The 22,840-nt window shown below is 57.2% G+C and overlaps 1 protein-coding gene across 1 annotated transcript in view; it reads right to left on the bottom strand.

Moving 5' to 3' along the window:
* The window catches only part of VSTM2L (V-set and transmembrane domain containing 2 like), a 35,691-nt gene extending 16,614 nt beyond the window's left edge, over positions 1–19,077 (bottom strand). The window contains exon 1 of the mRNA XM_040637838.1: positions 18,957–19,077. Within this exon, the coding sequence (XP_040493772.1) occupies positions 18,957–19,077 (121 nt within the window). The remainder of the gene's footprint in view (positions 1–18,956) is intronic.
* Positions 19,078–22,840: the final 3,763 nt, after the last annotated feature.

Here is a 22,840-nt window from a genome sequence, read left to right as displayed (position 1 = left end):
TTAAGAAGAATCTGGACCGTTTATGAAGCACCTACTACACGCCTAGCACCACGCAGGCGCTGTCTTGATACTCTCTAATCCACTCACCCCCCCTTTTATTTTTTAAAGATTTTATTTATTTATTTGACACAGAGAGAGAGACAGCCAGTGAGAGAGGGAACACAAGCAGGGGAGAGGGAGAGGAAGAAGCAGGCTCCCAGCGGAGGAGCCCAATGCAGGGCTTGATCCCAGAACGCCGGGATCACACCCTGAGCCGAAGGCAGACACTTAACGACTGAGCCACCCAGGCGCCCCAGTCACCCCCTTTTGACAGATGAGGAAAATGAGGCTCAGAAAGGAGACAGGACTTGCCCAAGTTCACACAGAGCTGGGTTTTGAACCTGGGTCTCACCAGCAGTTGTGACCAAGACCCAGGGTTCCATCAGCCCCCATAAGGATTTGGTCTCAATTATCAGGAAAAGTTCAGCCAGCAGGTGCCACATGTCTGCATCCCACTTACACACCTCCAGAGATGGGGAGCTCACTTCCTCACACCTCCCCTCAATCAGGCAGCTCTAACCGGCAAGAGGTTCTTGCTCACTGTCCCAGCTCTGCGAGACAGGATACCACATCGACACCAGAAGCTGGCAGGCGGTCCGCACTGTGATGATGACTCAGGTGCAGTAATACCATCTAAGAAACACAGAGTACTTGCCTCGCGCCAGGCACTGTGCTAAGCTCTTCACGGACATTTGCTCCCCCATGATGCTGTGGGGGAAGGATCATTATTATCCCCATTGTTCAGGTGGGGAAGCTGAGGCCCAGAGAGGTTAAGGACTTGCTCAAAGCCACCAAGAAAGCGGTTACATTTGAACCCAGTTTCAGAGCACTGGAGAGTGGAGCCCATAACTTCTAGACCTGGCTCCTGCAGCCCCTCTTCCTGACCCCTCCCCCATGTCCTTCCCTCCAGCCACCCAGACCCCCCCATCTCCAGTTAGCATCCCTGCTGAGTCTGGGACATAACATCCATCTCTTCTCCTTGACTTCCTCCTGTCCTACGCCTTCCCTCCCTGCTCAGGTAACTCTTCACAGCTGGGCTCCGGGGAGGCTGGTATAATTATAGATTTTTGAGAAGGATGCAATTGCGTTCTGCCCCAGGGCCTGAGCAGGGCTGGGCTCGCTGGGAAGACAATTAAAACTGGTGTCCACAAATTAGGATTCTGCGGGAGAAGGAGAAAGGGGCTTGATTGAATGCAACCTCTTCTTCCTTTCTGCTTTTAATTGGGGGAGCAATGTAGTCATTAACCCCCAGCTTGGTTATCGGGGCACGATATGCAGAAAATAGTTCTGGGGCCCTGGCCTGAGTCAGTGGGTTTGGCTTCTGGGAAAGGCAGAGGAGGACCTGGAAGATCTTGTCTGCCCTTCACCATCAGGGCCTGACCTCCTTCCTAACTTTCCAGGCCCTGGTTCGATACCATATCTAGGGCTTTGCCTTCAGGCCTGGGTTCGAATCCTGTTTCTTCTACTCTCCAGCTGTAGCTGTGTGACCTGGACAAGCCCCTTTGCCTCTCTGAACCTCAGTTCTTTATATGACAGAAGGGGGGGGATGACACAAGGCAACGCATGCGTCACGCCTGGCACGTAGTAGGTGCTTGACAAGAAGCGCTCCCTTCGCTCACGCTCTGGCTCAACATCTGTCATCTCCAGAAGGATTTTAAAGACACTTCCTCGTAGCCCCATCCGATTAGGTGATGGGTACAGCGTCTCTACTTCGCTGGGCCGCGTGTAACCACCTGGGCCGCGTGTAACCTCATCCGTCAGTCCTGTACCTCCGCTCCTTCCTCATTGGCTCCCAACAACCCCCTGCCCCCCCCCCAGCAGCCAGGGACACACAGGCAGGCCTCAGGGGACTTGTCCACCAGACACAGCCTCAGCCCAGCCCCCAGCTCCTTCCACGCCTGAAGCAAGACCCCCCAGCCCAGACCCTCTGATCCAGCCCCAGATCTCCTCTCTCCCTCTGCACAGCCTTCCTTGCCCTTCTAATCTCTAATCTTCGAATCTCTGGTTTGAGGCTGCCTCCTCCAGGAAGCGTGCAAGGACTGGACCCCAGGCCACCCATCAGTCTCTGCCAGAGTGAGAGCAGGCTCCGCTTCAGGACCAGTAGAAGGATCAGCTCTTTGTCAGGGGGAACCAAGGCAGAACCAGAGCAGAGAGAACCAATGTAGCCCCGCCGACCCCTTGGTCCCCACTCAGCCCATCTCTTGCTAGGTCCTCCTGCGTCATGGCCTGCTCCAGTGATGAACGGATACACAAAATGTGGTCTCTCCACACAAGGGAATATTATTCAGCCTTAAAAGGAGGGAAATTCCGCCCTGGGCTCCAACATGGATGAACCTGGAGGACGTGACTCGGGGTGAAATAAGCTGGGAGCGAAAGGATTCCACTTGCACGAGGCCGCCGGAGCAGCCAAACTCAGACAGAAGGCAGAAGGGTGGCTGCCTGGGGCGCGGGGAGAGGAGGATGGGGGTGGGGAGCACTACATGGGTGGGAGCAGAGCCTCAGCTGGGGAAGATGCCAAAGTTCTAGAGACGGATGGTGGGGATGGGGGATGGGTGCACGGCAATCCGAACGTCTCTGACGCCGCCGAACTGTATGTCTAGAAATGGTGACAGTGGTAGATTTGATGTTGTATACATTTTAACACAAATTTTTTTCACAGCCTCCTGTAGCTTCCCGGCCGCAGCAGTGGCTTTCACACAAGACTCTCCCTGGACTTTGTGCCGGGAGCACTCCCCAGCCCCCATGTGCACTGGGCGGGGAGGCGGTATACACCGCACTCAAGTCTCCACTCCAGGGTCACTGGTTGAGTCTTCCCTACCCCGTCTGTCCCCCTCTTCTCTCCTTCATGGTTTTTCCTTACCACTTACACTAACACGTTCTCTCCGGCTTCTCTCACTTGCTGTCCCTCTCCCACCCGGAGTGTCAGCCCCGCAAAGGCCGGAGACGGGAGCCTGCTTTGTTGACCGCTTGTCCTGGCCGCTAGAAGGATACCAGGCACACCAGACATGCAGTAGGTGTTCGCTGAACGCTAGCTGCTGTGACACCAGACGTACACGGTGGCTCTGGCAGAACACAGACAAAGGAGCCCGTCCTCTCGGCTCCGGGCCACCTGGGAGCTCCAGGAAACCCTCACACTCGGGGTGCCCAATGGGAAACTGCCAGCTCTCGGAGCCAGAGTCAGGCTCTCGGGCCAGGCATCCGAAGTCTGCAGCTCTGGCTCTGCCGGACCCCAAGTGTGTGGCCCCTCCTGCCTCTCCCAGACACTTCTATGTGTCCCCCTGGGGCACAGTTCCCCAAGTCCCGGCTCACAGGTGGCCCTGTGCCTGGAGATGCCTTCCCTGCCCAGGCTGCGGTGGAAGCCCTCCTTGGGGCCCCTGATTGCCCCACTGGAGCGTGTCCTATGACGGACACTAAGAGGTCTGTGTCTCCCCTGGCCTGGGGGCCCCGCCAGCTCCACCGGCACTGCCCAACATGGGGCAGGCCCACAGGAGGCTCTGTTAGGCGTGTGCTGAACGAGTGAATGAACGCATGAAGGGAGAAAGTCAGACAGAAACCCAGAGGACTTCCTGAAACTGTAAGAAAAAAACCAAGGGAGACAGACGTCGTTCATTTACTGGGCACCTAGTATGTGTCAGAAGGGAGTTTCAGGGGGGAACTGTGCCTACAAGAGCAGAGATAGGGACAGAAAATGGACAATGCGGACACAAGCATCCTGGGAGGCCCTGAGTGGGCCGGAGCCCTCCCCACCCCCTCCTTCCAGCCCTCCTGACCGCTGGCTGCCCAAGCCCAGCCTGGCCCACAGGCGCCCTGCCAAACTGACACGCGAGCCAGAGGCCGCCTGAGAGGGCCCATAAAGTTGTCATATGAAATGTGACCGGGAATGAAATGGGGCAATAAACACAGGCCAGCAGGGCCAGGAAGGGCTGTGGCGGCCTCGCAGGCAGCTCTCTGCACCCACGAGGCCCACGGGCCAGCAGCACCCATCTGCGGGCTCCCCTTCCTCTCCGGAGGCCCCACAAGGCGCCAGGCAGCTGCTGTGTCTGATCCCGCATAGTCCCCAGAGCGAGCCCGCAGGTCAGGGGTCTTTTACTCTTTACTACAGGTGGGGAAACTGAGGCTCACCGAGCTTCACTGCAGGTCAGGGCCAGGAGGTGGGACTGGGACCCAGGCCTTTGAGGAGCTGGGATTCAGACTCAGCCCTTGGGACCCCAGAGTGCAAAGTCTCCCCCCTTCTGCGCCCGTGCTGCTGTGATGAAGACAGGAAGTAGGGCGGGTCCACGTAAGGGCCCCTGCAGCTCCCCCCGCCCACCCCCTCCGTCCAGACCTGAGCCTCTTCCTGCGGCTTGGGAAACAAAGCTCAGAGAACCTGGGGGCCGCCCTGGGACTGCAGGAAGCAAACCCCTCCAGGCCTGGGCACAGGACCCAAGGACTTGAAGAGGTGGTACTCTTCATGGCCAGCCCCATCCCACAGAGGGACGGACCACAGTTCAGAGAGGGAGTGTAGCTGTCTGACGTCACACAATATGAAGGGACAAAGCCAGATGTCAGCCCCAAGGCTGACCAAAGACTCTCCCAGGCAGAACCTTCCTCCTCCCTCAGCTCCCTGCCCCTTCAGCTCTACACAGTGTGACTCCTTGGGGGTCATTTCCAGAAAGTCTGTGCCCAGCTCAGCGGGGTCCAGGGCTGCAAGCGAGCGTGGCACAGGGTCAGGAAGGCCCGTGGCCACCTAGGCTCATGGCTGGGAGGCAGAACAGGGGAAAGGCTGCAGAGGGAGTGTTTGATGAAGCCGCAGCTCATCCGCGAATCTCACCTTGCCCCTGAAATCAGGAGACGTACAATGTCCCGAAGACGAAAACCCAGATAAACTGAATTTAAAGCCCCCAGGGACTGAGAAGCCTGGCTTCGTAGAAGGAGCTGGGCAGGCGCCAGCCAGAGCCCTCTCCTCCCCGGGGACGGGTGCAGTGTCTGCTCTGGGACGGGCGGGGCTCAGGGGAGGGTTCTTTGTTTCCCCCTGGGTGGCCCCTGGCCGCGGGCCAGCTGTGTGCAGCAAGAGCCACCGAGGTGTGAGTCGATGCATGTTGTCTGATCTTAAAGTGGACAAGTTTTCCTCTTCTCAAGAAGGCAAGAAGGTGGTTTACGCAAAAGCTCAGGGAATCGCAGTGCGCCTTAGTGGGAAGATGGCAGCCTGGGCAGTAGTAGGAGCTCAAGTCCTCCCCGAAAAAGGAATCAAGGAGCTCAACCTTCATGGACCCTTCCCTGTGCTGGGCTTTCCAGGATGCTCTGGTCAGGCCCTGGCCCTCAAGGGGCCCAGAGTCCACAGGAAGGGAAGACACACAGACCAGTGACTACTGTTTGGACAGCGGCTGGGACTGAGCCCATATCGCCATGTACAGTTGTTCACGGTGTGCACCATTCACACAGCCATGAATCGCGGTCCCCCTCCCACTCAGAAGCTCAGGACGGAGGCGCAAGTGTCAGGGAAGACGAAGGCAGGCCCACATCTGCCTGGACTCGGGGAGGGCTTCTGGGAGGTGGGCCACGCTTGGACTGGAAGGCTGGCTGGAGCTGGCACAGTTAGGAGGAGCTCCGAACAGGAAAGGGCATGCCCGAGAGAGAGTCCCACAGTCCAACCTTTCGGGGACCATCCTCACCATTTCCGCAGGATCCCTGAAGCACCTGCATTATTATTTACTTAATATTTATTTTCAAAGCACCTTTCCCTTTTTACTTAAATAAATTCAGCTTAAAAGGAGACTTTTATTGCCGCCATAAACGGAAAATCAGCATCACTTGCCATAAATAGAGGGTAACTGTAAAAATAAACACTCGGAGAACCGCACAGCGTCTGTAAATTCTGGGCAGGGAAGGCGGCCTGCTGAAGGCTACGGGCCTCAGTGTCCATTTTCTCGCAGGAACCGGGGAGGCTGGCTATGCATCCAATTCAGAGCAGGACCAGACGGAGACTCTTCTCGGTCAGAAAGGCTTGAGGGGCGGGCCCGCGGGCAGCCACCTCCGCCAAAGTCACCAACCAGCTCTGGCTTCCTCGGCCCCTGACCCTCTCCCACCTCAGACCTCGTCCCCACCCACTCAGCCCCGGCTTGCAGAGGCCCGGGGACTGGAGCCTCCTGGCCACTCACCTGTCACACCCCTACCGATCCTGCCAGCCGCCTTCCTGTCTGATTTGCCCGCAGGCTCCCTGCGTCCTGCACGTGGAGAGGACTGACACCCACTTCAGGCCCGAGGAGGCCCGAAGACGGCCCGCTTGCAGGAGGAGTGAACAAAGAAAGGACGGGCAGATGCCCTCCTGGTCCTTGCTGCTCCAACCAGGGAAGCGCCCTCCTGAGGCATGGATTTCCCTCCCCCAAAATGGGGAAAGAACATTATTTTTGTATTAAAACAAACATGAATATATTATGGAATAGAATACAGAATTCATGAATTTTGAATGACATAGGAGAACATCAAAGGAACGTTGCCCCTTGTGGGGAACTGTTCACTCTGCCGCGTAGGGCCGACCCCCCAGTCCAGGGCCCTCTGCTGGATGCAGTCAGAGGCCGCCTTTGTCTCTGCCGCCTCAGGCTCTCAGCCCTGGCTCAGCCCGGGAGTATTGATGTGTTGGCTAATGGGGAGGCGAACCAGGAGGAAGCGGCGGGGCGTGGGGGGTGGTGGGGTAGTGAAGCCTAGGATTTACACGCGGCCACGCAAGCTGCAGCTCTGCCCTGACTTGCTGTGTGGCTTCGTGTAAGTTGCTTCACTTCTCTGAGCGCCAGTTTCCACATGGTTCATTGTGAGGATGAAATGAACAAATGCAGGTGAAAGTCTGTTTCCGGGTGTGGGACACAGTAGAGCCTCCTCGCCTGCCCTTCCCTGGTGGCAGCCACTCACCGCTGGGCTACACACACACACACACACACACACACACACACACACACACACAAGGACACGTGTCCAGGTGGGGGGGGGGTCCCTGACCAGCCCCGCTGACTGGGAAGGAGGGCAGCCCTGACCAATAAAAATTCAAGCAGCTGGGCGCCTGGGTGGCTGTCGGATAAGCGGCTGCCTTCGGCTCAGGTCATGATATTGGAGTCCCAGGATCGAGTCTCGCATCGGGCTCCCTGCTCAGTGGGGAGCCTGCTTCTCCCTCTGACCCTCCCCCCTCTCATGCTCTCTCTCTTCCTCTCTCAAATAAATAAATAAAATCTTTTAAAAACTTCAAATAGCTAACATTTTTAACACTTACTGTGTGCAAGTGCCGGGTGATGCAGTGCCTCGGTTTGCTCATCTGTAAAATGGGGGCGATGGTTAACAGCTACCTCACGAGGTTGCTGTTAGGATCAAGTGTGTTGACATTTATCAAGTGAAGTGGACGATCTGGCACAGAGGACGTGCTATAGAGACCTGTCCTTTGTACTCAGCTTGTAATTGAAGCAAAACTCACAATCACAAAATCCACCATTCTAACGTGCCCGGGCCGGTGGCCGCGAGCGCGTTCACAATGGTGTGTCCCCCACCTCTGTCTAGTGCCCACGCATTTTCATCCCCCCAGAGGGAAACCCTGCGCCCATTAAGCAGTTATGCTCCATTCTCCCAACCCCTGGCAACCACCAATCTACATTCAGTCTCTGGATTAGCTCTTCTGGAAAGTTCCCACACATGGGAGAATATAATACGCGGTCTTTGGGGACCGGCTTTGTCACTTAGCATGTTTTCGAGGTCCGTCCACACTGCTGCATATATCAGATTGCATTCGTTTTATAGAGACACTCTTTCATCAGATAAAATCTCTCACCAGATCCCCAAACAACCTGGGAAGCAGCCACGCTCACTCTCCTCTTCTTGCAGATGAAGAAACTGAGGCACAGAGAGAGCGGGGACTTGCCCAGCCCCCCCGCCCGGCAGCCCCGACACCGCTGGGCGGGCCGTGCTGGCGCCTGCTGCTGGGGGCAGGGTGCCTCCCAAGGCCACGGGCTTATATTGAGGGAGACAGCAGTGGAATTACAAATCTAGGGAGATTTAAGGAGAGTGAAAATATTCTGGCACTTGCAGGATTGTAGGAGTTGAGCAGGTTTCCCCAGTGGAATTCCCGCCTCCTCTTCCCACACATCTGGGCCACAGGGAGGGAAAGGGTTGGGAGGGAGGGAGGCAAGTGTGGGAATGTGCAGGGAGCCAGGGACAGGGCAGGAACCAGAACGGGGGAGCCGGGCACAGGGGAAGGCAAACAGACATCCTGATGTTCGTGCACGTAGCAAGTCTTTGCCTCCTCACCTGCGTAGCCTGCAAAGCCAGCGGGGTGAGCCCATTGCACAAACAGAGAAGTCAGGATCGGAGGGCTTGAGCGAGGTCAGGATTTGAGCCCAAGAGTCTGACCCCAAAGCCCAGGCATGCACCATCCTTGCTGCCTGCCAGAGGCAGAGAGGGGGTGAAAGGGGGAAGCAGGGGGAGGCTTCATCAGCCACAGGGTGGGGAGCTGCCTCGGAGCCCAGAAAGGAGCGTCCCCAGGTCCACTGAGAAGAGAACACAAGTGAGAGAGGCGGGAGGCACCAAGCATGGGGCCAGCAAGCTCCAGGGCCATGAAGACCAGAGCAGAAGGGGAGAGAAAGCCAGGTGCAGAGACAAATAGGAAGTGAGAAACTGAGGCAGACTCCGACAGCCATGCCGTCTCCCCGGGATCTGGTGTGGGACCTAGTGCCTGCCCCTGCCCTGGCCCTCCCACGCCTGCCCCACGCATCTGGGAAATCCAGCAGCGGTAAATATAGGAGCTCTGGAGTCAGGCTGGCCCTGATGTGAACCCCAACCGTACCTCCTTGTGGTGGGCAAATCGCTCAGCTTCAGTGTCCTCATCTGTAAAGTGGGTATTGTGGGACGCAACACCATCGCACATGCCTGTAAACGTCCGGCCCCTAGTGGGCGCCGTGGAGCGTTATTAGGCTGGTGATGATTGGGTTGCTTGTCACAAGGGCTCTCAAGGATGGCCTTGCTCCAGCTCCTCTTTCCCCAAGGTTCCCACCTCCCTCTCCCTCACCCAGCCGTCTAGACTGGCCTAGCTTTGGAAATACAAGGACTATTCTAGAACCAGAGAATCCTCAGCTGAAGGGTTCTGCCCACCCCAGGCCCTTTGCTCTTACTGTTCCCTCTGTCTGGGAGGGGATTTAACGGACAGCAGCTGCGCCAGGATGGGACTCTGGACTCCCAGTGCCTACCTGGAGTTCGGGACCACCGCTGGGGTCTCTGGGGACATGAGGAGACCAGCTGGTGTGTCTCAGGGCCCCTGCCCCAGGGGCCCTCCATCAGCTGTCAGCCAGCCTGCCCTCCCCCTCCTCTCCCCTGCCTGCCAGGAGACCATTAGTGTGGGGTTGTTCGGAGCTCAATTTCCACTACCATGCACTCTGGCCGCCGGGCCTCCATTAGGGACCCTTTCCTGGGGCCAATGACAGGCGGAGAACAGCTCCCCAGTGAGCCAGCCCTAATTGTTGCCGCCTCTGAGGCAGGAAATAATTTTTTTAAAACCTCACAAAGCAAAACAGACACCCTGCAATCTGCTCTCACCTCGCCTGCCCTGGGCCGGGAACCAAGCCTGAGGACTGTGAGAAAGGGGCTTCAGTCAAGACCCCCCACCCCGAGTTGGCTCGCGAGGTGCAGAGAGCCTGAATGGGGGCTGGGATTTGAGCCAAAAGGTGTCTGACCCCAAAGCCCAGGCCAGCACCATCCCCTACAACCTTAGCACGCCAGGCTGGGGGACAAAGTTTGGGTTCTGCTCCCTCGCTTCGAACGAGGTCTGGTCCCCCAGCCTGCCGCACCTCCGAAGCCTGTCTCCTCCTCTGCGAGATGGGCTCGTGGATGGGTGCCTGGGGTGCCTGCTGGGGTGACCGTGGCCAGGCTCGGAGGGTGAGGAGGTTCATGGAGCAGGAAGGGGAGAGCCAGAGGGCGGGAGAGGTAGGGGGAGAGCCTGCCAGGCAGACGAAATCGCTGGCCGAAGGCTCCTGAGGAGGGAGCCTGGTATGTGCAAGCATTAGAAAGGAAGCAGCATAGACACACACCTGCACACACACGTGCACACACGCACGCACGCCCGGCTCCCATCTCCTGCCCAGCCTAGGTTTCCGACACGCCCCTGGCCGCTGCGGCCAGTCCCAGAGTCCTGCGAGCCCGAAAACTTGGCCCAAGTCCAGGAAGCAGCCTCTCCCGCTCTGGCTCTGTTGGCCCCCCCAGCCTCCAAGTCAGTCACATGGCCGGGCCCACCTGCATGCCGGCTACACCCCAAGCCTTCCCCATCGGAAACCTCCAGGTGGCTGGGGTCAAACCGAGCTCTGCAGCCTGCTTTGCCTGATACACACACACACACACACACACACACACGCACGCACAACTCTCCGGATGAGGCCCCTGCCACACCCAGGCAGTCAGGGAAGGCTCCTTCGGCCTCTGGAGTCCTCTCTCAGCCCCTGCAGGCCCTGAATACCAGCAGCCCACTTCCCCCAGGAAGTCTTCCTGACTGCACCAGGACACAGTCCACTCTGGTGGGAGAGGGGAGAGACCCCCTCAGGAGAGTTCACTGGCCTGGGCCACTTCCAGGGCTCACATCCCTGGTCTGCTGTCCTCCCTGACCTCTCCCCCGTGCCCACCCGCTGAAGGCACTCACAAGAGCTTACTGGGGAAGGAGAGGGAAGCCTGTTCCCGAGGTCCCCGCGTCACATGGGAGGGCTGCGGAGGAGTGGGGGGGAGTGCTCTGCTGAACACAGGCCCTGCATCCTGCAGCCAGGCCTGGCTCCTCTCTGGGCCTCAGTTTCCTCCCCCGTGAAATGAAGGCTGCTTCCCCCGGCGCCACAGGTGAGCTCTGGGGGCCTCACCAGACCCGCTGGAACGAACCCAAATGATGTGGCATTTTCCTGAGGCAATGATCCAGTTTTCATCAGATGCTCCCGAGGACGACGACTGCCAAGAAAATTAGGAGCCACGAGTCTAGACCAGGAGTCTAGACCAGCGTCAGCGCCCCTTGTGCCGCCAGCACTTGGTCCTTAATTCCTCCACTTCGTTCATTCACCTGACATTACTCGAGAGCCTGCTCTGCATGGGGGTCACGATGACACACAGGATAGAGGCGTGTGTGATCCCGAGGTGTCACCTGGAGAGAGGGGTGTGTGTGTGTGCGTGTGTGCGTGCGTGCGTGTGTAAGTGTGAGGACAGAGAGGGGGAGGTGGGGAGACGAGGACAGGGAGGGAGATGGATGCAGCAGACATAGGGCAAGGGACAAAGAAAGATGGAGAGAGTTTGAAAGAGAGAGAGAGAGCGCGTCCAACCCGGGGAGAGAGCGAGTGGAGAGAGGGCAGGCAGAGCACTTGCCACAGATGGGCACTGCCAGCTCCCTAATTAATAACTCTGAGCAAGCCCCCCCAGCCCAGCTCCAGCTCTAACCTTCCAGATGCTCCCAGAGCCTCTAGGCCTCGCGTCCCAAGGGCACCCGCTTGGAGGGGCTGGGGAGGCTGGTATGCACGCCGAGACCACGGCACCGAGGGCACAGCCAGGCTCCCTCGGCCGGGACGCTACACAACCCCCCGGGCTCCTTCCCACCCATAGCTCCTCCACGGCACACGAACAAACACCTAAACACACGCACGCCAGCCACACACTCAGGCAAAAACACCAGCACCGGCCGAACACGCAGGCAGGTGCACCCAGAGCCCCATGCGTCCCCCCAAGGTCCCGCCACCCCCACTGACAGCGCTGGGCTCGCATCCCGGAGCCTAGGCTCTCAGACCGTGCTCGTGCAGCCAGACCCAGGCCTCCCCAGCATTTTGGCATCCTGGACCCCGAGAGAACCCAGTGAAGCCAGGGTGCCGCTCCAGAACAACGCAACTGTCCACACACCCACTGGGCTTGGCAGCCAGCACCAGGACAGAGGAGCGGTGGAGAACTCCAGCCCTGCAGCCCCACAACTGCGCTCAAGCCTGGCTCTGCCATTCAACAGCTGGGTGGCCCCAGGCGGGTCCCGGCACCCCCCCCCCCCGAGGCCTCCCTGTCCCCGTCTGTAAAATGGGAGCATCCTCCGCATGGGGTGTGTGAGGCTGGAGGGAGGAGGTGAGGGAGATGACCAGCACAGAGAAAATGCTCCATGAATGCTGTCTGGCGTCTGGGTCCCGACCCCCAGCGCCAGGTGCCGGACAGAATTCCACGGCGCCACAGGCTCCCTCCACCTGCCGCCTGGAGGACAAAGGAAAGGGCCACAGATGGAAGGATTCTAGAGGCTTAGAGCCTAGGAGAACTCGCCATTGTTGGGGGTTGCTGAGGCCCAGAGCAGGGCAGGGAGCTGCCAAGCCACCCAGCAAGGCAGGGGCAGCGGGAGGCTGAATCAAGGCTCAGGGTCTACTTCTCTCGCCCGAGCTCGGGCACTTTAACTCGGAGCTGAAATGACGTCACGAGGGAGCCACTGCTCCCACCTCCCCACACAAGAGACAGCAAAAGCCCTCACCCCTGCCATGTGCCCTGGGTGGGGGGCCAGGCATCCTCGGAGTTGGGAGCCCCACCCACCGGGGCCCGTCACTAAATCGCTGTGTGACAGATCGTAGGAACCGTGCGCTGTTCTGACTTGTCTGTCCACTTCACCAGTCTGTGCTCCTTGGGGAAATAAAGCAGGGATTCCCTCCATAACAGCCCAGCTCATAAATGGTTGGCTCCGGCTTGCATCTCTGGTGTGACAGGGAGCTCACTACTGGATGCCCTCGCTGCCTCAGGAGTGCCTTTTCCGGGCGGAACACCATCTCTGCTTCTTCACTCTTCACAATTTATACTTATATATTTTTTATAGGTTTAGTTGTCTGAGCAAGAACCTTATCTGTCTTCTTCACTGATACGTCCCCAGTGGCTAAAAGAGCCTGGTACATGGCAGGTGCTCGAGCGCTATTTATTGAATGAATGAAGGAATAAATGAATGGTCGCTTCCAACAGCTGACAGCAGCCTCTGTCAGGCCAGCAGCTCCCGATGACGGTACAGAGTACAAGGAGGTTGGGGCAGCCCCTGGGCCAACAGCCCCCACGTCCAGTCATTCCTACACACACACCTGCCTGTGGGCCACCCTCACTGTTCTGTCCTTAATGTTTTCCTGTAAACTAACCCACTATTTTTTAATATCCCCGTTAGTCTCACCCTAAGCAATCATATCTGTGAAATCACAGTTTTGATGCGCTGGGTTTATTTTTCCAATCCACATTAAAATAAATGCATAAGTATTAAAATGTAAGAGGTTTGGCTGAGTTCTGCCTAAAACCATCTCTCAGGTAGGACCCAATCCTGCTGAGAGTCTTGTGGGTTCTTGCAGAGGGGTTTCCACTGGGCGTGACGGGGCTGAGTCCCGGAGACTCCTCTGCTGACTTCCAGGAAGAGGAGGGGGCCCGGTTGTGGGGAGGGGGTCCTAGAGGAGCCTCAGCCCCTCTGCCTCCCCAGCCCCACCTGCCTTCCCCCACAGCAGCAGGTGCCAGAGGGACCTCTGGCTCATCAGCAGGTAGAGGAGTCAATTTCTTCCCCCAGTGAGATCACGACCCCTTTTTCTGATAGAAGAGTCTCGCCTCACCAGGGTTGGGGAGAGGAGGACACACCCTGGCCCCCCATTACCCTCAGGGTCATAGCATCCCATATGTACTGCAAGGTGCTGGGCCTGGGTCCACCCACTGTAAGGTGAAGTCAGCCTTGCCCACCCCGGGATGTCCTTGTACTGGTCAGTAAGGCTGGGGGAGGGGCTCCGATCTTGTGATCATTCTTCTGAAAACATGGATTCCTTACAAAATTAAAATTATGTGAATGTTTAGGGGCGCCTGGGTGGCACAGCGGTTGAGCATCTGCCTTCGGCTCAGGGCGTGATCCTGGCGTTCTGGGATCGAGCCCCACATCAGGCTCCTCTGCTGGGAGCCTGCTTCTTCCTCTCCCACTCCCCCTGCTTGTGTTCCCTCTCTCGCTGGCTGTCTCTATCTCTGTCGAATAAATAAATAAAATCTTTAAAAAAAATTATGTGAATGTTTAAAACCACATTAACTTGGAATACACACAAGTTTTAGCATTCAGACCTTTGACTTCTCCCTCCTCCTCTCTGGGACTCAACGCCATTGTGAGCCTGGGCTCTGGAGTCACGTTCCTGGGATCAAATCCAGGCTCCAACACTTGCTAGGTGAGTGACCTTGGGCAAGCCTTTTAACCTCACCGAGACTCAGTTCCCTCAGAAATGCCCTGGGCCGGGGAAAGTGCCCTCCTCTGCAGGGTCTTGTGGGGGTCAAAGGAGACAACACCATTTAAGGCCCTGGCACGACACTCAGCCGACACGTGCCTCCATATATTTCTCACCTTATTTTCACAGAGTTGGGTAAGGTGACCCCAAAAGCCAAGCACTGACCTCTCCGGCAACTTGGGCAAATGAACCCTTGCCCATGGCCTGGGTCCTGCCCTCCATCTCCTGTCTCGGTGGCTGACCCCTCGCCCTCACCCCTGCCCCTGCCCCCTTTTTGTCACCATGAGACATCCCCCAACTCCCCTGCTGTCACCGTGTCACCATGTCACCGTGGAGATGAGCCGAATTCCTGTCCTGCTGGCCGCCCACGGCTCCCGTTGCTTCGGGAAAAGGCCGCCGGAGCCGCTGATAGGCAAGGTGTCAAAACCAATTGGTGTGAAGGACTCGGGGAAAACCGCTCGTGAGGGCCAATTCCCCACAGGAGGCCGGGAACCCTCAGCCCAAGGCCGAGTGTTTACGGGCGTAATTGATAGAATAATCACCAACACCCAGGACAATGCGAACACATTTTTAACATCATAACCTTCGGAAGACAGCACTCAATTTTCTCCATCTCCCCGCCACCAAACTCGCCAGCTTATTGATGGCGAGAAACCCACAGTTCGGTAAAGAATGAGAGAATGCCAGGGGTGGGTTTTCAGTGCACCGGCTGTTTGCCAAATGGCCCGGTGGCGCCCGCCCCTGCCTCAGCACCCCGCTGCTCCCTCCTGGCAACGGAGAGAACCTCAGGACAGTGAATCACTCAATGGACAAAGCGCCGGGCCAAGCCAGGATCTGTGTCTGCATTGGGGTGTATTAATAATTGAAGGTACTGGCCTAGGTGTGTGTGTGTGTGTGTGGCCAGGCGGGGGTGGGAGGACGGATGTTTGCTGCAGTGTAAGGCTTCCTGGGGCTCATCTCGGGGTCCACATGCCTGCTCCAGCTTGGCCCCCTGCCTGTCTTGCCAAACCAAACCAACCCAGCAACCCCTGGCGCCAGACAATGTCCCGTTTCTACACGTGTCATCAGGCCCAGCTGAGGGCTTAAGGCAGTGGCCCCCAAACTCCAGGCTGCACGGGCATCATCCGGGGGAGCTTATGAAAATGCAGATTCCAGGGTCTCATCAACAATCATTTTGGCCAATGGGTCTGGGTGGGGGGACCCTGGGATCTGCATTTTGACAAATTCCCTGGTGATTGCAAGTCAGGGGGTCTGCAAAGATCCTCGCAAAGGTCCTGTCTTCCAGCCCCCTGCCCCGGCCAAGATCTGGAGAAAGTACTAGAGAAGGAGCCCAGCCCAGCTGTCTTTTTCTAATTTGCCTGTGGCCGCAGCAAGATCCCGTCTGTCACCTTTCTAAGCTGCCGGTTCCCCTTGGTGGCACCCACGGCTTTACCAGTTCTCCGGGGAGCTGGAAGGGAGCGCTGAGATAGGGCTGGCTGTGCAGAAGGAAGAAGTCCTGTCACCTGACTGGCCAAGCCTGCCTCGAGGTCGTCCTGGAGGAGGCAGGCGCAGCTCTCCAGCTCTCTGTACAGACTCAGCGACCTTGGGCAAGTCACTGGCTCCCTCTCTGAACCTCAGTATCCTCATATGCCCAACAGCAGCCTTGCGTGAATAACATCAGCTCAGTGAGTTCACACTAAGGTCTGGCAGCACCTAGCACACAGTAGGCGGTTCATAAATGCTAGCTCCACATCCCACCGCCTCACCTCTGCTGTGCTGATGGCAATGAGCTGACCCTTTCTCGTAAGGAATAATCAAAACAGCTGCCATTAATTGAGTACCAGTAGGTACGTACATGGACCAGCATGACCCCAGCCTCCCAGCCCCTTATGCCTCTCCAAGAGGCATGCACCTTTCACTCCCCATTCACTTCTCACGTCTTTAAAAGGCCCTCTGCGAAGTGGGCTGAGTGGAGGTAGCAGGGAGATGGGAAGCGAGACAGATGTCCTTGCCTACCCGTCCGACCACGGGCTCTCCCTGTGACAAGTCCCGGGCGGGCAGGTGGGCGGGTGGGAGGGGGCAAGGCGTGAGCCTGGCGGCTGGTCTGGGCTCAGAGCTGGAGAGCTGAGGAGCCCCCACGTGGTTGGGGTCCATGGGCTCCGGAGGAGGAGCCCCCACTTCCAGCCTCCCATCTGCACCCCCAGACACAGAGACACCTCCCTAACCCGGCCACATTTCTGGAATCAGCTGAGGACACGCGGAGCCCAGGAATAATGAAACGATCAGGCTCCAATCTGCTAAACAGCAATTTCTGGGCTTTTTCAGCACACACAGCTTTTATCAAATTGGTATTCTCCTCCTGAACACAAATGGCTTATTAGACATGACCCACTTATTCGCCGCGTCTCACTATCATTAATAACAGTTTCTTTTTGTGATTAAGTGAGTGGCTCCAAAGCCTTCCCGTGGCCGGGCGCTTGGCCCAGCAGAGGGGCAGCCGTGGGGGCTCCTCGGCATCCACTACTTGGTGACTTTGAACCTGGCAATGTTGGGAGAAGGCAGTCTGGCCCCTGCAGAGCAGCCTGGCCTCCCCGTTTCTGGAGGGAGAGCAGGAGCCCCAGAGGGCTGACCCACTTGCCCAGAGCTGCACAGGGGCTCAGTAAGAGAAGCCAGGTTCCCCTGCAGTCAGTGCTGTGTCCTGTCTGTCTAGCCCCTCCTCTGGGCCTTAGCGGGACCTGACCAGGGCTCAGAGGTGACATTACAGCTGGCGGGGCAGAGCTGTGCCCCTAAGCATGCCTGGCACCAGGGGGCAGGCAGAGACCACCACACAAAGGGCAAAGCCTGATTTCCTATGGGGGGCCACCCTGGGGCCTCTGGAATGACAGAGTAGCACCCAAATCCTTGGGGCCTGATGCTCCGGGGACAGGATGACCATACACGTCAGAGCCCCAGTCCTCGTATCTCTTGGGACTACAAACTCAGGAAAACCCTTCTAGTCTAAGTTCTAACCGTGCCAAGGAACTGAGCAGAGCGAGGAGGGAGCGGAAGGAGGAATTCCCAGTTTCCTTTAAATGGGAGGGAATCTGACAGGGAGATGAATATCCTGGAAAAAGCTCTGTCTTTGCCCAACAGATCCTGTGGCCGGTCCCAGCTCAACCACGCACTCACTGTGACCTTGGGCAAGTCCCATCACCTCTCTGAGCCTTGGTTTCTTCAACTGTAAGTGGAAGGTCAGAATAACCCTTCCCCTCTTTACCAGTGCTCCAGCCAGGTCAGTAGAAACCGACGAGGGATGTGAAGGGTGCAGAGACGAAACACAGAGCACTCACACCAAACGTGGTGAGGCGGAAGGGTGCGCAGGGGTCATAGTTCCCAAAAAGCAGAGCCCTGAGAAGGGCTTTGGAAGCCCCCACACCCCCTGGAACAATCGCACTCAGGCATCAGGCCCCAGCAAAGCCTCCTCTGATGACCTACTCCCCTCCCCTTCCCCAGCAGAACAAATCACACAGTTTTCTGCTCATTGTGCAGACCTCCCCCCTCAGCCCTGAGCCTACAGTGCCCAGCACTGGTGCTGCAGCCTTCCCCCACCAGACTGGGAAGGGATGGATGGAAGAAGGGTCTCCATTTTCATGTACGCTCTGGTCCCCGTTCCGGAGCCTGGTTTGCAGGGGTAGGGGAGGCCCCGCAGCTACCAGCCTCAGATGCTCCAACTCCATTGCCAACTTGGGCTCCTCTGGGGCTGAAAGGAGCTTCTGACACTCAGGCAACCAATGTGGGATTGCTTGCTTGCTCCCTGGCTCCCATGGTGGCTGAGTTGATTTCCCACCTTTCAGTCCTCGGGGCCGAGGATGAGGATGGGTGGGCACCCTATTGAAGGGTGGCAGGGGCTTTCTGTCCACCCCCAGAGACAGACAGAAGCATCTGGCGTCCTTCTTCCCTTTCCATGCTCGTGGCTGGAAGCAGCAATCCCAACTATTCCAATGTCTTTGAGGGGCTCCCACCAAGCCTTCGTCACCCACCCTGCAGGGGCAGTCGCAGCCCTAGACTACCAGTTCTCAAGAGGCAGGGTCTTCTGTCCCCCAGCACCTTTCCCAGTGGTATAAGGGGCAGGTGAGGAGTGGGAGGGGAGGAGGGCAGCTGCAGGGTTAAGCCCACAAAAGGGAAAGGCAGATGGGCAGAGAGGAGTGGGCGAGCAAAGTGTGCTCACAAGTGTGTGTGTGTGTGTGTGTGTGTGTGTGTATCTGCAGGCAGAAAGGCAGGCAAGAGTTGTGCAGAGTGTGTGTGCCTGGGTGCCAGCTGGCAGGGTGTGAGCCCACCAACCGTAGTGCCTGTGTGTGTGTGCAGCCGGCTAAGTGTGAGTGTTTATGAGTGAGGAGGGGGATCTGAGAAGGTATATGGAGATGTGTGAGGGCAGGAGTTGTGAGTGTGAGAACAGTGAGTGTGCCCCTGGCAGCGAATATCTGTGTAGTCCTGGAGGTGCGTGTATCGGCGCGAGCGTGCTGGGGAGTAGGGGGCTCTCCGCGAGAGCCGGGTTGCACACGGGGTGCCCCCTCCTCCGCTGGGGTGGCCGGGGTGCCGGGGCGGGTCCATGGACCCGGCAGGGGGCGCCACGGGACTCCCGCCAGGGCCGGCGAGGGTTCCAGCCCTGGGGACGGCCAAGTTGGAGCGGCGCAGCCCGGGGTGGGGTTTGGTGGGGAAGTCAGCGGGGGCGGTGACCGAACTCACCGTGGCCGGAGACGTGGTTGTCCCAGGGCGCGTGGCCGGCGGGCCGCGTGGCGCCTCCGAGTTGCAGGAAAAGTGCCAGGTAGTGGAGGGCGCCCAGAGCCACGGCGAGCGGGGCCCCCATGGTGCGCGCTCGGGCCGGGGCGCCGCCGCCTCACATCGGGGCTCAGGAGACCGCAGACCCCGCGCCCGCCGTTCCCTGCCCGATACGGCCTGGCTGCCCAGCTCCGGCCGCTGCCCCTCGCCCGCCGAACCTGGCCCGGCCCTGGCTCCAGCCCTCGCCGGGCTCCGGCCCAGCCCCGGCTGCGGGTAGCGAGCGCACGCCCAGCCGGCCGCCTCCGACTGCGGGACTCTTCCCTTCCGCGGAAGGCCACTCCGCTCGGCGCCGTTGCCGCCGCACCCCCTCCCTCCCACTCCCTCCCGCCCGCCCAGAGGAGGCGGCGGCGGAGGGATCTGCCGCTTGATTTATCATCAAAGTTTTGCCCAGGCTGGGATTTTTAAAGCGGTACCCGCAACTTCCCCCGCTCGAGAGTGCAAATGGGGGAGAGAGATGGGGTGGAGGAAGCCCCCCTAAGGACCCGCAAAGCATAACACAAATGGCTTCAGAAGCAGATATACTATCCAGCGGGATAAGGAGAAAAACCAATCCACCTGCCGCCAGACCCAGCGCGCTCGAGGGACTCCCAACTTTGCTAGCAGGGTGGTGCTGGGGTCAGGGGGTCGGTGGAGGTGGGGGTGAGGTAGGGCAGGAACCTGGGCTGAGGCACAGGGGCCCTGTTGATAGCCTCGCCGCAGCCTTTAGTTCCCTGTGTGATCGTGTCCGGGTGTCTATCCCTGTCTGAGCCTCAAAGTTTTCATCTGAGAAATGGGAATAGCAGTTACCTGCAGGGGTCCTGGTGAGGATTTATGGAATCGTGTATGTTAAAGCGCTTGGCATAATGCCGTCCTCACAGTAGGAGCTAAATAGATATTACTGTTATTTTCCTTTCTGTGTCTCAGTTTTCCTGTCTGCATAATGGGAGTGAGGCAGGCCAGTTGCTGAGGCTGCTTCTAGCTTAAAGATGCTGGGCCCTACGCAGTGGATTGGATCGCCCCCTTCTGGACTGAAGTCTCTGTTCCTCGGACCGATGGGCCTAGATGAAATGTTGGAGGGGCGGGCAGGTAACAAAGCCACTCCCATTCCTAAGAGATCCTCCGACTCCGATTTCTTCCCTGACGGTTTTACTGGGGCTGTTGGGACAGACCTTCATTACGGACAAGAAGGCAGAACGGTGGCCTCATTTAAAAGATGAGGAAGCACATTAAATCGGAGACATAGCTTCTCCGAGGTCCCACAGAGAGTATGAGGCTAGGTCCCTGATGCCAGGGCTGGGTTCCTTCCTGCTCTCATCCCCTATCCTTCCTCAGGCCTCCTTCCCGACACGCCCGGTCTGCCGCGGTTTCAGCACCATGGAGAAGGACAGCGTCAACTCCGACACCCATCCTTTTGGCCTCAAGGACCTCTCCTGGGCGGGCTCGAGGATTCAGCACCATGGACAGACCTTCCGATTTCCTCTCCCGCCCCGCCCAATGAGAGTGAGCACTGCAGACAGCCCACTCTCCTCTCCACAGACTACAGGTGGATCCAGCATTGTGGACAGAGCCCCAAGTTTGAGAATGAGGTTAGAGCTCGAGGGACAGCTCCCCACCCCATCTTTACTCTGCCCTTGCATCCCCTCCTTTCCAATATTTTGGCGTGCAGCACACTGGATGGGGCCTGTGGTCGCCAGCAGATTTCCAGTTCGTTCAAAACTATGGACAGCCTCCTGAAGCCCCCAATTACAAATGCTCTGTTTCAGCACAACTGAGCCCCAACAGAACGCTACTTTCAGCACCATGGACAGATCCCGCTGGAGCGCGGCCCCCCCCCCCCCAACTCCTTCCCGCCCACGTTCCCTAGAGGAAGAGGCTGGTTTTGCCTGATTGTCCCACTTCTTTTCACTCCCTTCCCACACAGAGATAGTACTTAGGTTATCCTGGGATGGCCAGCTGTCTTGGACTCTACAAAAGTGTTTTTTCATTCATTAACTTGAGTCTCACTCCCAACAGAAATGGGCTCCCATTTAAAATGCCCCCATTATAAAGATGAAGAAACAGAATCTTTGAGATCACATAGCAGCACCAGGACTGAAACCCAGACTCTCAATTACAGTCTGAGGCCTCTCCAGGACCATGTGGTGGTAGAACTGGGGCTCAAACCCAGGGCTTTCTCTTCTTAACCCACAGATTGCAGGCAGGGGGGCACAGGCAAGGGGACAGGGAGGGAGGAGATTAGAAGAGAGGAAACAACCCCCCCACTTGGGGGCTGCCGAGGAAGGTCGGTGGGGGGGGATAGCAGCACACTGCTGCTCTGGCACTAACCCATTGCTTGACCTTCAAGAATAATTTCTTTTTTTTTTTTTAAAGATTTTTTATTTATTTATTCAACAGAGATAGAGACAGCCAGCAAGAGAGGGAACACAAGCAGGGGGAGTGGGAGAGGAAGAAGCAGGCTCATAGCAGAAGAGCCTGATGTGGGGCTCGATCCCAGACCCCCGGGATCACGCCCTGAGCCGAAGGCAGACGCTTAACCGCTGTGCCACCCAGGCGCCCCCAAGAATAATTTCTATTCACAGTCTGGAACAGGGTTAAACAGAGTGACCTCCAAATCTCCTTCAAGGACAGATGTCCAGGGATTGTCTGACTTTGAAAAGGTTTATGCTGTGAAGACTCTGCCCAAAACCTTCCAATGGCCTAGTTTATTACAGAAATCCCAACTTCTCTAGCTTCCATTCCAGGTCCCAGCCTCACTTTCTGCACATGGCCTCTGTCCGAACACCGTTTCTGACACGTTCCCTCCCTGAACATGCCTGAACCTCATTACATCCTTACCCTTCCCAGGACTTTGCCCTCCTCTTGCATGCCTTCCCCTCTGTCTAGCTGAGCACCCCATTGGCCAAGGTCCAGTCTGAGTCCCCCACAGGAAGAAATGACTTTTCCCAGCCCCCAAGCCTCTGTTGGCCCATTACTGTGTACCCAGCACTGTGCTAAGAACTTTAATTACCCCACTTAGTCTTCAGAACAACCAGGCCAAATAGAGTAGAATAGTGTGGTTATAAGTATGGATACTAGTTTTGAATCCTGCCACTTGCTAACTGTGTGACCTTAGACAAGTTACTTAGCCTTTCTGTGCCTGAACTTCCTTATCTGTAAAAAAAAAGATTATAATACGTCCAACACAAGATTATTGTGAGGGCTAAATGAAAAGCACTACATGGAAGGCCCTTAGAACAGTGCCTGGCACATACCAAATACATGATACATGTTGGCTACTATTATTATCACTATTGCTACTATTATTTGCAAACAAAAACAGATGCTCAGAGAGATTCAGTATCTTGTCCAATGTCACACTGCAAGGCAGTTGTAGAGTCATGATATGTTTGATTCTAGAGCCCGTGCTCTTAGGTGTAATACCTAAGCACAGCTAATTCAACTGCCCTCTTTGCAGCTTAGGAAACTAAGGCCCAGAGAGGGTAAGTGACTCCCTCAGAGTCACACAGCCAACCATGACAGAACTAGATCCAGGTCCCCTGTCTTCCAGCTCAGGGCCTTCCCACTATACTACACTGTCCCATTTGTATTTCCTGCAGCACCTGAATTGCAGTTTATAAATCACATTCACATCCACGATCTCATATAATTCAGGCAACAAACCCTGAGGCCAATACTATTCCCTTTCTTCTTTTACAGAGAAGGAAACTGAAGCCCAGAGAGATGAAGTCACATGCACAAGGTGGCACAGTGAGGCGGGGCAGAAGCTGGAGGTGAAAGAAGAATCCGCAGCCCGTATTTCTCCTCTGTGTAAT

Source organism: Ursus maritimus, unplaced genomic scaffold (genome assembly GCF_017311325.1).
Source record: "Ursus maritimus isolate PB19 unplaced genomic scaffold, ASM1731132v1 scaffold_22, whole genome shotgun sequence".
Taxonomy (NCBI): domain Eukaryota; kingdom Metazoa; phylum Chordata; class Mammalia; order Carnivora; family Ursidae; genus Ursus; species Ursus maritimus.
This window is presented reverse-complemented; position numbering and strand designations above follow the sequence as displayed.